General features: G+C 45.1%; 1 protein-coding gene across 1 annotated transcript; it reads right to left on the bottom strand.

Annotated features, from left to right (window-relative positions):
• Window positions 1-3,499: 3,499 nt before the first annotated feature.
• Window positions 3,500-8,320, bottom strand: Dspp (dentin sialophosphoprotein). The gene is made up of 5 exons (XM_051170606.1): window positions 8,270-8,320; window positions 7,166-7,252; window positions 6,091-7,008; window positions 4,239-5,595; window positions 3,500-3,858 (listed from the first exon to the last, which is right to left on the bottom strand). Exons 1-5 carry the CDS (start codon window positions 8,318-8,320, stop codon window positions 3,500-3,502), a joined length of 2,772 nt encoding a protein of 923 aa, XP_051026563.1.
• Between the last annotated feature and the right edge of the window lie 7,817 nt (window positions 8,321-16,137).

Raw genomic sequence — 16,137 nt, 5'->3', positions numbered from 1 at the left:
GCTGTCTGTGCTGTGCTGTCTGTCTGGCTGTGCTGTGCTGCTGTGCTGTGCTGTGCTGTCCTGTGCTGTGCTGTGCTGTGCTGTGCTGTCTGTGCTGTGCTGTGCTGTGCTGTGCTGTCCTCTGCTGTGCTGTGCTGTGCTGTGCTGTGCTGTGCTGTGCTGTGCTGTGCTGTGCTGTGCTGTCCTGTGCTGTGCTGTGCTGTGCTGTCCTGTCCTGTCCTGTGCTGTGCTGTGCTGTGCTGTGCTGTGCTGTGCTGTCTGTGCTGTCCTGTGCTGTGCTGTCTATGCTGTGGTGTGCTGTCCTGTGGTGTGCTGTCCTGTGGTGTGCTGTCCTGTGGTGTGCTATCCACACTCCGGTGAATTCACCTTGAACTTCTGGTCCTGCCTTCAGAGTTGTGAGATTGCAAGGATGAGACTCTGCCTGATTTTGGGTTGTTTGTGGCACTGGGGACCACCATTTGGTGGCTTCATGCATGCTAGCCAAACCCTCCATCCACTCAGCTACATCTGCAGTGCGCTTTTGCTGTCTTAAGTTTCTGTCTTCAAAATAGGGCAAGAAAGTTGAAGATTTGTAAGGAGAAATGCAAATGTTGAAAGTTAGTATCAAATTACCAATGCAGTGATATCTTTTGAAACTAATGGCTCTGCCTTTTCTAACCACATCAAGGGTTAGAAATATAGTGCACATGCTTCCTAACACGTGCACACGTAGACATATTTGCATGTGTGTATGCATGTATATATGTATTATGTATGTATATAGAATTTCATAGCACACTGCCCATCTTTCATTATGATTTTTCCTTACTCTTTCTTCTTATATCATTAAGTTGATATAATCATAATAAGTTACTAATTGATTAGCAAGATGGGGTTTAGGAAATACTGCTCTCGGAGGCTGGAGAGATGACTCATCAGTTAAAAGTATGTGCTGCTCTTATAAAGGTCCCAAGTTCGCTCTCCAGCACCCACATCAGGCAGCTCACAACTGCCTGTCACTCCTGCTCCCGGAGACTTGATGCTCTCTTTGGTCTCCATGGGCACCTGCACGCACGTGTGAACACCCAAACACAGGCACACACAAATGCATGTGATTAGAAATAAAACATTTTCTAAAAGTTGTCCTTGTGAGCAATATGAGGAGATTGCTTGTTCATATTTGCTCCAGAAACCAAATGATCCTTCTTTGGCATTCAGAAGGTCGAATCTTAAGACCTTTTAAAATTGTGTCTTCTTCATTCTTGCCCTGAAATTCCAAATGCAGATGTGTTTGTGTAAGAAAATCAAGACCATGATCCCCCTTCACGAGTTCCGATATAATTCTAGGTCCTAAGTATCTAACCTCATTAAAACGCTCTTTAGGGAGAAAGCTTTCCAAGAACCGGCTAGGTGCGTGTCTGACTGTGGTGGTTTCGCTAACTGTAGCCCACATATGCTCATATATTTGAACACTTGGTCATCGGCACTATTTGAGAAAGATTAGGAGGTTTGGCCTCGTTGGAGGAAGTGTGTCACTGGGGGCGACATTCCAAGCCCAGGAGGTCCTCTCCTCGCTGCTTGCACACCGCCATGCTTCCCACCACAATCATAATGGACTAACCCTCTGAACCTGTAAGCCAGCCCCAGCGAAATGCTTTCCTTTATGTGGTCACGGTGTCTCTCCACAGCAATGGAACAGGGACCAGGACTTAGGCAGTTCTCTGCATGATAGCACCGTGAGCACAGGGTACCATGTCTCTCATCAGTTCACAAAGTGAGTAGAGCTGCGCAGAAACAAGGTTGATCTGCGTGCAGTGAGACAGTATCCACGGCATATCGCTGATCGTAAGATGACTGTGTGGAGTTGGCTGCCTCAGACTCTCTAAAGGTGAGCGTGGTCGTTTACATGTGCAGACGGCATCTCTGGAATGTTTGTGAGACATTAGAAAGAGGAGTGTAAATCTTATACACAAGGTTTTACCATTGGGGAGGAAGCTTTGCAAACCATGAGTGAAGACTTTTCCCAGTGAGCAATTGTATAAATAAACGTTTATTGTAATTCATTAGCTCTTCATTGACATTTCTTACACAGTTTACAATGAGTGTTCTACCCACTGCTTAGTGGTCACCACAGCTTTGATGAGCAGGTGTGACAGGTCCTAAAGGCAGGCGATTCACAAGTTGAGGCAAACAAAGGCATGTGAGGTCTAATAGAAGTCAAAGCCTGAACCATTATCTTCCGGTAAAAGGTCTGGAGTCATGTCGAGGCTGTGGCAGCATAGAAGCCTGGCGTTTTACAGTGTCGGAAGTCACAAATGAGTTTACAGATAGCAGCATGTGAAAAGCCTTCGGCAATATTCCTTAACTAAGAAACTCTTGCAAAAGGAGGTAAGCACCAGGGCAAGTGACTCTTCTGAAACTCTGGGTCAAGTGAGAATAGAGTCAACTGCGGTCATAACGTAGCTAACAGCTTTGACAAAACTGCTTATGTGGAAAAAAATAGCGGAATGACGAAGCACGACTCTGAATCTTGAAAAATATCCATAAGGCTTAGGGGTTAAGGTCTCCTTGGGACAACCCCAGTTCACACCTCCTGGGTTTACTCTTTCACCTCTTACTTTCAAGTATGCCCACAGAGGGCCGCTCCGTTCTCACCCACCCTTACAATTCTTGAGTAAGCTGTGAACCTAGTTTGACTTGTGAGACTGACTTAAAGGCAGCTAGTAGCACCGTGGGACGTGGAGAACTCCGACTACGACCCCACCTCCTGAAGTCATGCGTGTTGCTCATTTACTTAAGCTTTGAATGCAGCTACTGGCAGCAAGACACAGCACTGCAGGGGCCTGGGGACTTTGTACATTTCTGTCCTTTGCAGAAATGTAATAGCATGTGCCCGATCTTAGTAGAGCCATCCTCAGAACTGTTTTCTCACTCATTCTTCAGAATTTTCATAATTTGTAGCTGGTCTATTTTACCGCCACCAAGGTTATATCAGTACCTTGGATAGGGCCAATAGTTGCTGCAGTGTTTTTTGTTCATGTTGCAAATGCATTTTCCCCTGGAACAAGCAAATGAAACAGTAGTTGAGTTGAATGTCACAGAAGAGCATCACTCATTCCGCAGTGGGGAAACTAGCTCTCTGGTACCCGACCACTGCGGGACGAAGCCTGCTGCAGGCTGTCTGGACAGTGCTCGCTCTGCTCTCTAAAGCATCTGCCATTCAAATCATAGTAAGCGATTAATTCAGTTTCTGTTTAATTATTTTGTGTTTAGATTTATACTTTATAAACTATTTCCTGAAGATGAAAATTATTTTAACATAAATACACCAAAGGTGGTGCACCCAGATTCTCTCTGAAAGACTTGGAACTTGGCTCCAAATCTAAGTCTGGCTTGATTCCCTTTGACCTCTGTGGGTTCCACACAGTGCGTTTCTCTCCTGTCTTTGTTGAGTTAGGAATTTTTACTGCCTATTACTCACCAAACGTTCTCACGAAGGATCTCAGAGGCTCTCTTTGCTCTAGTCATCACTGGTTGAATGGTTACTGTCACTGCCTTCACTGTCGCTGTCACTGTCACTTGTATTGTTGCCGTTGCCAGACTTGCTATCACTCTCATCACTGCTGTCACTATTGTCACTACTGTCGCTACTGTCACTACTGTCACTGCTGTCACTACTGTCACTGCTGTCGCTATTGTCACTGCTGTCACTGCTGTCGCTACTGTCACTGCTGTCGCTACTGTCACTACTGTCGCTGCTGTCGCTGCTGTCGCTACTGTCACTGCTGTCGCTACTGTCACTGCTGTCACTACTGTCACTGCTGTCGCTGCTGTCGCTGCTGTCACTACTGTCACTGCTGTCACTGCTGTCACTACTGTCGCTACTGTCACTACTGTCACTGCTGTCGCTGTTGTCGCTGCTGTCACTGCTGTCACTGCTGTCACTGCTGTCACTGCTGTCACTGCTATCGCTGCTGTCACTGCTGTCACTGCTATCGCTGCTGTCACTGCTGTCACTGCTGTCACTGCTGTCATTGCTGTCACTGCTGTCACTACTGTCACTGCTGTCATTACTGTCATTGCTGTCACTGCTGTCACTACTATCACTGCTGTCACTACTGTTGCTACTATCACTGCTGTCACTGCTATCACTACTGTCACTGCTGCTGCTACTGCTACTGTCCTGCTGCTGCTGTCACTGCTACTGCTGCTATCACTACTGTCACTGCTACTGCTACTGTCACTACTGTCACTGCTACTGTTGCTGTCACTGCTGTCACTACTATCACTACTATCACTGCTGTCACTACTATCACTACTATCACTGCTGTCACTACTATCATTGCTGTCACTGCTGTCACTGCTATCACTGCTGTCACTGCTGTCACTGCTATCACTGCTATCACTGCTGTCACTACTGTCACTGCTGTCGCTACTGTCACTGCTGTCACTGCTGTCGCTACTGTCACTGCTGTCACTGCTGTCACTGCTGTCACTGCTGTCACTACTATCACTACTGTCACTGCTGTCACTGCTATCACTGCTGTCACTACTATCACTGCTGTCACTGCTGTCACTACTCTCACTACTATCACTACTGTCACTGCTGTCACTACTGTCACTACTATCACTGCTGTCACTACTCTCACTACTGTCACTGCTGTCACTGCTATCACTGCTGTCACTGCTGTCACTACTCTCACTGCTGTCACTACTATCACTGCTGTCACTGCTGTCACTACTCTCACTACTATCACTACTGTCACTGCTGTCACTACTATCACTGCTGTCACTGCTGTCACTACTCTCACTACTCTCACTACTGTCACTACTGTCACTACTGTCACTGCTGTCACTACTGTCACTGCTGTCACTACTATCACTGCTGTCACTACTATCACTGCTGTCACTGCTGTCACTACTATCACTGCTGTCACTGCTGTCACTGCTGTCACTACTGTCACTGCTGTCACTGCTGTCACTGCTGTCACTGCTGTCATTGCTGTCACTGCTATCACTGCTGTCATTGCTATCACTACTATCATTGCTGTCACTGCTGTCACCGATATCTGATTTGCTTTCACTGTCACTGCTGTTGTCATGGTCACTGCTTTCTGATTCGTCCTTGTCATCACTCTCACTGGTATCATCACCATTGCTGTCACTGTCATCAGCATCAGCTGTGTCATCACTCCTGTCATCCTCTCCCCCATCTGAGTCACTGTCTTCGCCATCATCACTTGACTCATCAGAGGTGTAAGAAGCATCTCCTTGGCTGTCGCTCTCGTTTTCACTTTCTGAGTTAGCACCATCGCTTCCATTAGATTCGTCACTGCTGTTGGGGTCATCTCCTTGCATGGACTCGTCATCGAAATCGTAGCTGTCGTGTACATCACTGTTGCTGCCACTACCCATCTTGCTGGGTCCTACTTTACTGTGGGCTTCTGGTTTCTCACCAGCCCCTTGGGGCTTGTCAGGCCCCCCTTGCTTTGGGCTACTTCTTTTGTCCACTTCTGTTCCACGGTGTCCATTGCTGTCTGTATTTTCACTGGGTTTCCCAGATTCTTTGGTGATATTACTTTTGTTGCCTGGATTGGGACCTTCAGTTTCTATTCCCTATGGAACAAAATAGAGAAGAATGGATAATTAGTGACTATTTGCTGCAAAACCCATGGTGCAAGGAGAGCTGTCTGGGGAGATGACCTCAGGAACTGGGTTCTGGCTGCTGGCACAAGCAGTAGTTTGTGCAAGCCTGCTTATCTAGGACATTGGAGTGCTCAGGACCCAGGTCTGAGTCCTGATAAGCCACCCAGGTCTCTCCCTTGTAGGAACTTGGATCAGGCGGAAGCATGACCATGCCAGTGTCACAGAGCGGCTCATCACTTTGTGCAACAAATGTAACACTAACAAAACATTTTACACAGAACCGTTGGGCCAGTATTCAGCTTGACTTCTAGCATTCTGACTAGTTTTTGTTTGTTTGGAGTTTTATTTTGTGTTTGTCTGGAGTTGTTGTTGTTGTTGCTGCTGCTGCTGTTGTTTTGTACAGCCTTCTGAGTGTAGAGGAGAGGATGTCAACTGCCATCGAAAAAAATCAGTTTAAAGACTAACCTGACCGTGGCTCTTCCCAGCAGGGCATGCTTCTGGCTGGCTGGTGACTCTGCCTCCTGTGCCCCTGCTGTCTTTGTGATCGAGCTTCTGGCTTTCCTGCATTGCTTGGTTACCATTGCCTTCTTCGGTACCATTGTTCTCCTCGCTGCTAGAGGCGTTGTCTCCATCACGTCCATTTGGGGAGCCTCCTTTTTCCTTAGAGTCGTCGTCTTCATTACTAACCGAACTCTGACCTCTGTTGCCGTCTTTGCCCCCATGAGACTGGCCCTCCTGGTATTTACTGTCCCCATCTCCCTTTCTGTCTCCCGCTTCTGTGCCCTCATCATCACCAGAGCCCATGTCTGCATCCTCACCTTCCCCGTCCCCACTGGGACTCCCGTCAGTATTATCCAGACCGACATCTTCCCCTGTGCTTGGTGTTACCTCAGCCCCCCTGTTCCTACTTCCCTCCTCTTCTCTGTGAGGCACTGTGTCACGTGTGGCAGCAGCCCCGTCCTCGTGTATTCCAACTTCATGGTTTGTACTATTCTTGCTTCCAGCTACTTGAGGCCCATTTTCCTGGACAAGGGTGGTGTCTCCGTTCTGGCTCGCATTGCTAGCACCCCCAGTTTCCGTATCCCTTGGTTCCCCAGCATTTTCAGTGAGGCTCACTTGGCCCCTGATGCCATTTGCTGTGCTGTTCTCTTTGCCAGGCATCCCATCATGACTTTGTGTTCCCATGTCCTCATTTTCATCCGCAGTGTTCCCCTCTTCGTTTGCTAAAATGGGCTGCGTAGAACTGTCCCCTCCTGCATCTGTCGACTCAGAGCCATTCCCCTCTCTTGTGTAACCATCTCTGGTATACACCTGCTGTCCTATTTCACTCCCACTCGGGGGGTCACTGCTGTCTTTAGTGGTGTCGTTGATATGTGACTCATTCTGAAAAAGAGACATGGTTCAAAAATCAATGGTGGGCATCATTTTCAAATAAAACCAACTGAAAAAAAAATAGGTGGGAACTTTGGATGAAGCCATGGAGTATGAAAGTAGCGTGAAAACAGAAAATGAAAGAAGCGTTCGTGTTTCTACCTCTTACCTGTGTGGCAGTTCCTGAGTGTGCTGGAAAGGTTACGTTCACAGATTTCTCAGCGATGTGTCTTTCCAGTGGTATTATTTGAGGAACCTGCAGAGGTAAAACATGGATACTGCACAGGTTCTTGTTTTATGATGAAGAAAAGAGGTAAATACAAAGGTCGGAGCATAATCTGACCACGTAGAGAAGAAAAGGAGCCTGTCATGGTGCTTATGTGCAGCTTCAAACTGAGCAACTGAGGAGTTTTATAATGTTGCCATCAATCAGCCCAAAACCCCTGAGACAGCAGTAAGTGTGGGGCCCTGAAGGAGCAACATCGAGTACTCAGTACTCGCAAGAGTGAGCTTAAAAGTGCTTACAAAAATGCTCAACTACAAGCCAGGTGTGGCGGTGCTGCACCCGAAATCCCAACACTCAGGGAGGCAGAGGCAGGCAGATCTCCGTGAGTTTGAGGCCAGCCTGGTCTACAGAGTGAGTACAGGACAGACAAGGCTACGCAGAGAAACCCTGTCCCAAAAAGAAAAAGAAAAAGAAAGAAAGAAAGACAATTCTCAGCTACAGAAACAACACAATGTTTGGTTATTTGAAATGATATGAAACTATAAATGAGTTGACTTTCTTATGTCTCTGCATTTGCACTTATCTATACGCTCCAGGTTGTGCTCAGTGAGCATAAAGTTAGCACACGGGAAACATTCATTTTAACTTATGTTGAAAAAAAAATCTGACTTTTAACTCTTGTTCTTTCAATTTTTACAAAACAGTTTAAGCTATTTGATTAAAAGGAAATCCATATGGAAAGAAGCAGAGATAGACAACACCTCGTGACCTCTGAGCACTGAGTTAGTTTGAAAAAAATTTTTACAACTATGTCCTCCTCTGCTGAGGCATTTCTCCACAGGAGTACAGGAAGCAGGAGCTTGGTCACATGAAAGCCTTCTGTTGAGGGCCTAAAGGATGTGATGTGAGAGTTCTAACAAAAATCTAAGATTTAGGTATAAATGTTCCGACTCAACCTCTGTAAAACCTTAAGGGAATATGTACATTTCAGTATTGGGCTAAAAGATACAGCAAATTAAGAAGGCTTGATTAGGAAGATGTACTTACTGGAATGGCCCATGCGGCTGCCCAAATGCATATATATATAATTATCTTCATTTTCGTAATGAGTAGTAATCAGTGTCTGTTTAGAACAAAGAAGGGCACAACACAGTTCATGAAATGAAAAACAATAACCACAGTAATTCATTATTTTGGTCTTTACATTTGGACAATGAGAGAGTACAAACATGAGAAGAATTCCCAGGTCCCGGAGAAGCCTGGTATGGTTGTGGGAGCCTGTGGGAGCCTCAGCACGCTCAACGCTGTTGCGGCTTCTGGCTTTTTCTGCCAATGGGGACAACCACCACGGAGTACACAAGTGGGGCTTTGGTCCTGTGCTGTTATCCATGAGTGCGGTGGTTCCTCCCTTCTGGACTAGCTATAAGCAATGCTAACTAGTTCTACTAAGAGTGGATTTAAAAGATAAAGCCCTTACAATTCGACACCCGATCTCTAGAGCTATCAACACTCTAAGAGGAAGAACCCTGTGGGCTGAGCAAGCTTAGAGTAGGAGAAAGGGCACGGGCTTTGGTTTCAGATACCTGAATTCAAATTATCCCCCTTTATCTGTTGTTTCAGCTTCAGATAGCTTTACCGGGCTTTCGTCTCCTCAGTCACATCAGAATAGCCCAAGACTTGGCAGAAGAACCATTCCTGAGAGCACCCTAAACATCTGTTTAGCTCTCCTCTGGCACACCCAGCAGCTTGTGCGAGCTCACTGGCAGCACATTGCACTGTTTTGTAGTTTCCTGGCTGCCCCTATGTTCCTCTTCACGGACCTCAGGTCCCTGGGGCCAGGTGAGTGACTTGATCATCACTGTCTTCCCATGCAAAGACACCTTGCAAGGGTGGCTGGTGAGGAACTGCTTCTACTTTTTCAGGCCCTTTTCAATCTCCTACTGAGTGAGGGAGTTTCTAACAGAAACATCTTCCACCCCACATCTTCCACCCCTGTCACAATCCAAATTCAGAATCAGATACATGTTTTTCATACATCAGAATAGAGCCCATAAAAATCTAAAAATCTATGTGGTCAAAAATTTAAGTTCCTATCTACTAAAAGTTAATTCATTTTGTGCCATGATGTTGTTACTATCGGAGGGATCGCTTCCTCCTATTTTGTGACCTCCCACAAGACTTAATGATTACACTTCTGCATGTCATAAAATGGCCAGGATCAAATCCAGGGTTAATAGTGAAGCAGAATACTAAATTAAGAATTACTGCTTCTCGGGAGGAGAACACAATTCCGGGGCCTCTGTGAAAAGCTGCTAACAGCAATCTAAGAAGAGCTGGGGTCCCTTCAGTTGTTCCATTGACTGAAATGAGGCTCAGGTGCCTTGAGTCAGGGCCCTGGGGCTGGGGCGAGGGCCATCTGTCCACCAAGCTGAGCTTACACTGTGCCTGGCAGCTCCAAACCCAGTCATGACTCACAGAAAGCCTATCACCTCTGTGACCTGGAGGTCCCTGGCCCTGGAAAGATATACACAATAAAGTCCATGGATATGTACATCTCAAACCAAAGTCTGACCATCTGAGACTTCCCACACACCCACCTCCCACCCCCGACCCCCGCTTTCCACTCCAGCACTGTCTTATATGATTCTTGTACCTGTGGGCAAGGTTGGTCAACAATGTCAAAGACCCCAGCGGAAATGGCCAACACGTTAGCATTGAGGAGCCACCTTTAAATTATCTCTTCAAATTATCATCGTCACACGTTAGGTGACAGCTGGTGATGAGCAAGTCAGTGTGAATATGTCAATAAGAAGACTGAGAAATGCAAGGCTTAATTATCAGGGCCTTGCTGGGATGCCAGAGGTAGACTTTTTTTTTCTTTTTCGTTTTTTTATTATTAATTTCTTCAAATTACATCTCAGTTGTTAGCCCATCCCTTGTATTCTCCCATTCCTCCCTCGCTCCCGCTTACCCCCCCCATTCCCCTCCCCTATGTCTGTAACTGAGGGAGACCTCCTCCCCCTGTATATGCTCATAGGGTATCAAGTCTCTTCTTGATGACCTATTATCCTTCCTCTGAGTGCCACCAGGGCAGTAAACTTCGAACCCCTACCCAGACTAGCCGATGGACAGGACATTCTCCACCGTTAAGTGGAGAAGGAGATCTGACTTTCACACAAACTCTGGTGCCCCATATTTGACCAGAGGTAGACTTTTAACACCTGAGCTCTCCTCACAGAGTTGTGACAGCCTACTCCAGACCTTGCAAGCCAGGGATACCCAAGAGCAGAAAGCTGAGCATAGAGACCCACCCCTAGCGCGGGAGCTGAGGAGCTGTTGGCAGCTGACAGGTTCTGGGAGGAAGGCAGGTGGGTTTCTCTAGAGTGTAGCCCATTGGGACGTCGACCATGACTCAGTGGATGGACGATGCTCATCTGAGAATGTTTGGGAAGCACAAATTGGCCTTGATGTTTTTGTTTTGTTTTGTTTACAAAAAGGGAAAAAAGTTGTGTGAGCAAAAGAAGGTAGATCTGGGAAGTGCTGGAGGGGATGAACACGGCCAGAACAGATGGCACAAACTTCTCAAGGAGCTAGTAAAAACATTTATAAAGATAGTTAAGGGCTGGAGAGATGGCTCAGCCATTAAAGGCTAGGCTCACAACCAAAAATATAAAAGATAGTTAAAACATGAGCTATTTAATTTATTTTACCAGAACCAAAGTGACCACATAATTTTCAAATTTCCACCTCAGTTTTCGCCAACCTGTGGCAACACGTCTCTGCTTTTCTAAACCTATTATCATGAAGTTTGAAGCAGAAAAATGAGTTTAACAGAAATCAGACCTGTGCGTGTTCTACATAGAGATGTTTGAGGGTCTGCTTTTGGGAGCTTCTCGTCAAATGCCAGGAAATTACTTCCCCTGGCCCTACAGTGATTTCGAGTCAAGATGCCAAATTTAAATAGAAATCTACTTATTTGTTCCAGACAGCAAACACCCTGAAGACTAATATCAGCCAGATACTGAGCCCTGGGGGAAAAAAAACCCACAGCCCTTCTTTCTTGAGACAGAGCTTTAATTGTGCACACCAGGCAGACCTTGAAACTATGAAGAATTAACTGAAACCCCAAACCCAGCTTATCTCTCAGGAAGAGTTGGATGTTTGAGACTCCCACCATCCCCCTCTCCAGTAGAAAGACCGTGTGATCCTTGCTTGTTAAATCCCATCGCTCCTTACGGTCCAACGATGAGGCTGAAAAACGCCTCTGAATCTGTTTAACTCTCTTAAGCATCTTTTCCTGGGTAAAAATAACAGTAACAGAGCTACAGAGAATTATACCTAAAAACATTCCAGGTGCTGGTTTTTAAGATCATTGCAATTAGAGTGCTTGTTTTATCTTGAGTTTTTCTGATAAGTAACGATTCGTCAACAATATACTGGAGGCAAAAAAATCGGTTGGTGCTACTCCACAGTGACGTGGCATCTTACCAGATGTCTTCGCATCCCTTCCTACCTAATCCGTTATCTTTTAATGTCTACCCTAGACAAGAGAGTTCAAAGGCTGCCATCTCTGAAACTGGACGTTCTTTCAGCAGGAGGCAATTGGCTCCTGCAGAGGCAGGGGGATTCCATCTTACCTTGAAAGCCTTCAAGGAGACTGAAAAAAATCCAGATTTCTTTATCTCTCTTTTCAGGCTGAGAGTGGCACACTGTCCTGGGCTTTTGCACAACAATTTTGTACCTGCCGAAATTTAAATTCAGTTTGATAGTTTTCTCAACCAATCACTGTTTAGGATCCCTGATGTGGGGGTTTGAAGTGTCACTGTGCCTATGACGCTCATAACAGGACCTCCTCCCCCCACCCACACCCACCCCCACACCCACCCCGCCACCCCGCTCTCTGGTATGTGTTTGCTCACCGAAACATTTGGTTCCAAAGGGACCAGACTTACTTTCACTTAATTAAATCGCTCCTGGAAGACTGTTCTGCATCTTAAATATAGATAATCAGTGTGAGATATATCTGAAAAGAGCCACTTAGGCTCTGTCACCCTGCATTTCTCCTCATGCTGAGGTCGGCAATCTAAGAAAACTCTAGGTTTCTCTGGTAAATACGACTGGCTATTTAAGACCCCTGTCATTCCTGAGGTACATATTAAAGTTGATGCGCTATAATTCAGGCGGCTTGTCCGCATGCAACTGTCTTGACGTCGCCTAAGGGATCTTTAAAAGAATCTATAAACAGTAACTTCAGGAAACCTTTTCTGATCTGATCTAAACACTGGCATAAAGTTTTTTTTTTTAATCTATTAATTTAATAGTCAAACTAAAATTTAAAAATAGCTGTCCCAAAGGTGAGCCATACTGTAAGGTACCCACGGGTAAGAACCAATCTTCACGCCCTCCACGGACTCAGCTGTCAGGCTCGCTCTGTTGTTTGTGTAAACTACGGAGTGCAAAAGACAGGCTATACTTCTAAAACAGGAAAGGTACGCGCCTGAACTCATCTCCCCTCGAGCCCTGGATGTACATGCCAACCTCTGAGCCACTTCTCTAGCGTATGTGCTCCCCGCTCGGCAACTGGTGTCTTTCTGTGTTCTAGCTTAGGGATGTGCCTGCGTTTTTTACGGCCCAGTATTGGGGGATGGGCGGGGGGAATGTGAAACACGTAAGATCGGAAATACAAAATCACGCTCCAACAACAGTATCTTCAGAACATATACAAAAAAAAAAAAAAAATCAAGCACATATGTATGTCTGTAGGGAAAGGGGAAGTGGTAGGAAGGGGCGGTTCCCTGACGCTGCATTTCCACAGCAAAGGCTTTGCTTTTGCCCTCACAGCACGGCTCTGTGAGCATCTTAAGGGTCCCAGTCACAGTTAAGAATGCAGAACTCACTACCTGGAACAACACTTTGGCTCACGTAGATCCCAGTGGAAGGGAGTGGCCTGAGTGAACGGCCTTCCTTCTCCTTAGCCTGAGTTATGGCTGCAGGGTTCAGCAGCGGTCTCTCGGGGGCTGGAGAATGAAGTAGGTCTTCAGAGTTTAAACAGAAGTACCTAATGGCTGCGTTAGCACAAAACACTTCCTCCAACAGCACAAGGAAAGATTTGTTGAGAGCATGCAGGACCAGCCAGGTGATTAATCCCAGGACTCAGGGAGGCAGAAGCCAGGCTAGTCTACAAAGCGAGTCCAGGACAGCCAGAAACTCTGCCTTGGGGGTGGGGGTGGGGGTGTCACTAAGACAAACATTTTGGCCTCAAAATTAAATTTTGTTTGTTTGTTTGTTTGTTTGTTTGAGACAGGTTCTCTATACATAGCCCTGCCTGTCCTAGAATTCACAGTGTAGACCAAGCTGGCACGGAACTCACAAAGTTCTGCCTGCTTCTGCCTTCCCAGTGTTGGGATTAATTAATTTCCATAAATTTATAAGAATTTAAGTTGTATAAAGTCTGTTTGTTGAGCAGAATCCAACTCAATTAGAAATCAATAGAAAAAAGAAAGTATTTGGAAACTGAATAGCATGCTTCTAAGTAACCAATGGGGAAAAGAAGACTCTAAACGAAAAATTCAAAAGTTATTAAATTGAATAAAAATAAAAGTATAGCACAGCAAATTTTGTGTGATGTCACTAAAACAGTAAATACTTAGCAAGGCATTTAGACTACAGAATGACTGAATGTACTGCTTAAATTTTTTTTAATTACTATTTAAAAAGAAAAGTAGATTTGAAACAATTACCCATTGTGTTGGTTTGAATGAAAACAGCTGCCCACAGGCTCACAAGGAGTGACACTTTAAGGTGTGGCCTTGTTGGGATAGATGTGGTGTTGTTGGAAGAAGTGTGTGGCTGGGCGTAAGCTTTGAGGTCTCAGCCACTCAAGCCAGGCCCAGTGTGTCCCTCTCTCTCCCTGCTGCCTGCAGATCCAGGTGTAGAACTCTCAGCTCCTCTCCAGCACCATGTCTGCCTGCACGCCGCCATGCTTCCCGCCATGATGATAACGAACTAAATTTCTGAACTTTGAGCCAGCCACAATTAAATGTTTTCCTTTATAAGAGTTGCTGTGGCCATGGTGTCTCTTCATAGCCAAAGGACTTTGCCTAAGATGCCTGGGTTCACCTAAAGGATGGATAAAATGAAAGATTGAAAGCAAAGGAAAAGGAAACGCAACGCCCAGAGCTGTAATGGATTCAACAGGAAACCACGAGGCCGAAGGACATCTTCTGAAAGAAACGGAGATGACGTCATGCAGACTCAGCGAAAGACGAGAAGATTCGAATCAGCGACATCAAGAGGAGAGAGGCGGCATCATGACAGAATCTACGGCAGAGGGCTATGCACAACTTCCTGCTAATAAATGAAATGAAGTGATGCCTTGAAACACCAAGCTCATTCAAGAAAAAAAAAAAGTCATCGTAATCACCAATATCTGTGAAAGAATTTAGATTCAAAATCTCAAACCTGCCCAGAAAGACAATGTCATGAGGTAACCACACAGTTCTGAAACCATCAAGCTGAGGCCTACATGAACTGCCCCTGGAAGGGAAGGATGCGCAGTCGCTCTGTACTGCATCACCACGACTCTGACAGAAAATACTCTTGACCAATATCATCATAAAAGTCAAATATTAAACAGACTTTTAGTAAACTAACTTCCATTGTGTAGTTAAAAGGCAACTCACCGTGGGCAAATTAATTTGTTCTGAGCATGCAATATAAGCTTAACACTTAGAAAATGATCAGAGAAATACGTTGTGAACTAACACAGAAAACAGCAGGATCCAAATAGGCCCAGGAGCAAGTTCTCAAAGAATCTAACATTTATTCTTGTTTTAAAAATAACGAAATAAATAAAAAAATAAATAAAATAAAATAAAAATAAAAATAACGAAATAAAGCCACGTGTGGTGATACATGCCTGTGATCCCAACACAGAAAGGACCAAGCAGGAAGACCATGAGCTCAAAGCCAGCCTGGGTTGTACATAGTAAGATACAGTTTCAGCCGGACAAATAACTCTCCATCACAAACATGGCACTTCATGCTGAAATAGTAAATGCTGTCCCCTGAGGACAAGGGCATCTAATGCCATCTTTTCTACTCAATCTTACTCTCCAGCTTCTGAGGCAAGAAGAAAAAGCAAAAGGCTTCTTCTTGAAAAGAAGAAAAGAACAGAAAGGATTCTCCTGGAAAAGACTGTGCTGCCTTTGCTCCGAGGCAACACCGTCACTATGTAGCTAACAGAGGGATCTTCAGGAGACGCTGCATGGGAACATAATAACAACTTGCAGGATGTGATTTCTGTAAGAAAACAACTTTATTACTACCTGCTATCAATGAGAAATCAAATAAATTTTAATTACTTTTTTGTATTGTTTTAACACAAGCTTGGTCTATGTAGCCCTGGCTGTTCTGGAACTTGGTCTGTAGACCAGGCTGGCCTCAAACTCACAGTGACTGGCCTGCCTCTGTCTCCGGAGTGCTGGGATTAAAGGTGTACACTCAACCACCGCCTGGCTTTAAAAACATTTTTAATTCCAACAAATAAAATATATAGTGATAAAACTGAGAACTTAAATACTGAAAAACTACAAATGCTGCTGAGGGGAATGAGAGATGGCCTAACATGCTAAGGTGCTAAGAGACTGGACACTGTGAAGTCAGATCTCCAAAACGTCACCTCTAGATTACACGTAGTGGCAATTAAAATTAGGGAGAAATTCAGAAATCGTTGACTACAGAGATTATTTTTCTGAAACTTTTCTGTAAATTCCTGTAATTTTAAAGGAATTATAAAAGTCAAAGCAATTTTTCATAACAAAGGGGAGGATTGTGGTTCATTTAGATAGATGAGACTCACCCAGTTAATTATTTAAAGCTCAATTATATCTGCCAATTTTATTTATTTTATTTAT

The sequence above is a fragment of the Acomys russatus genome, chromosome 28, assembly GCF_903995435.1.
Source record: "Acomys russatus chromosome 28, mAcoRus1.1, whole genome shotgun sequence".
Classification (NCBI taxonomy): domain Eukaryota; kingdom Metazoa; phylum Chordata; class Mammalia; order Rodentia; family Muridae; genus Acomys; species Acomys russatus.
The sequence above is the reverse complement of the archived record's forward strand: the minus strand, read 5'-3'. Positions and strand labels throughout refer to the sequence as shown.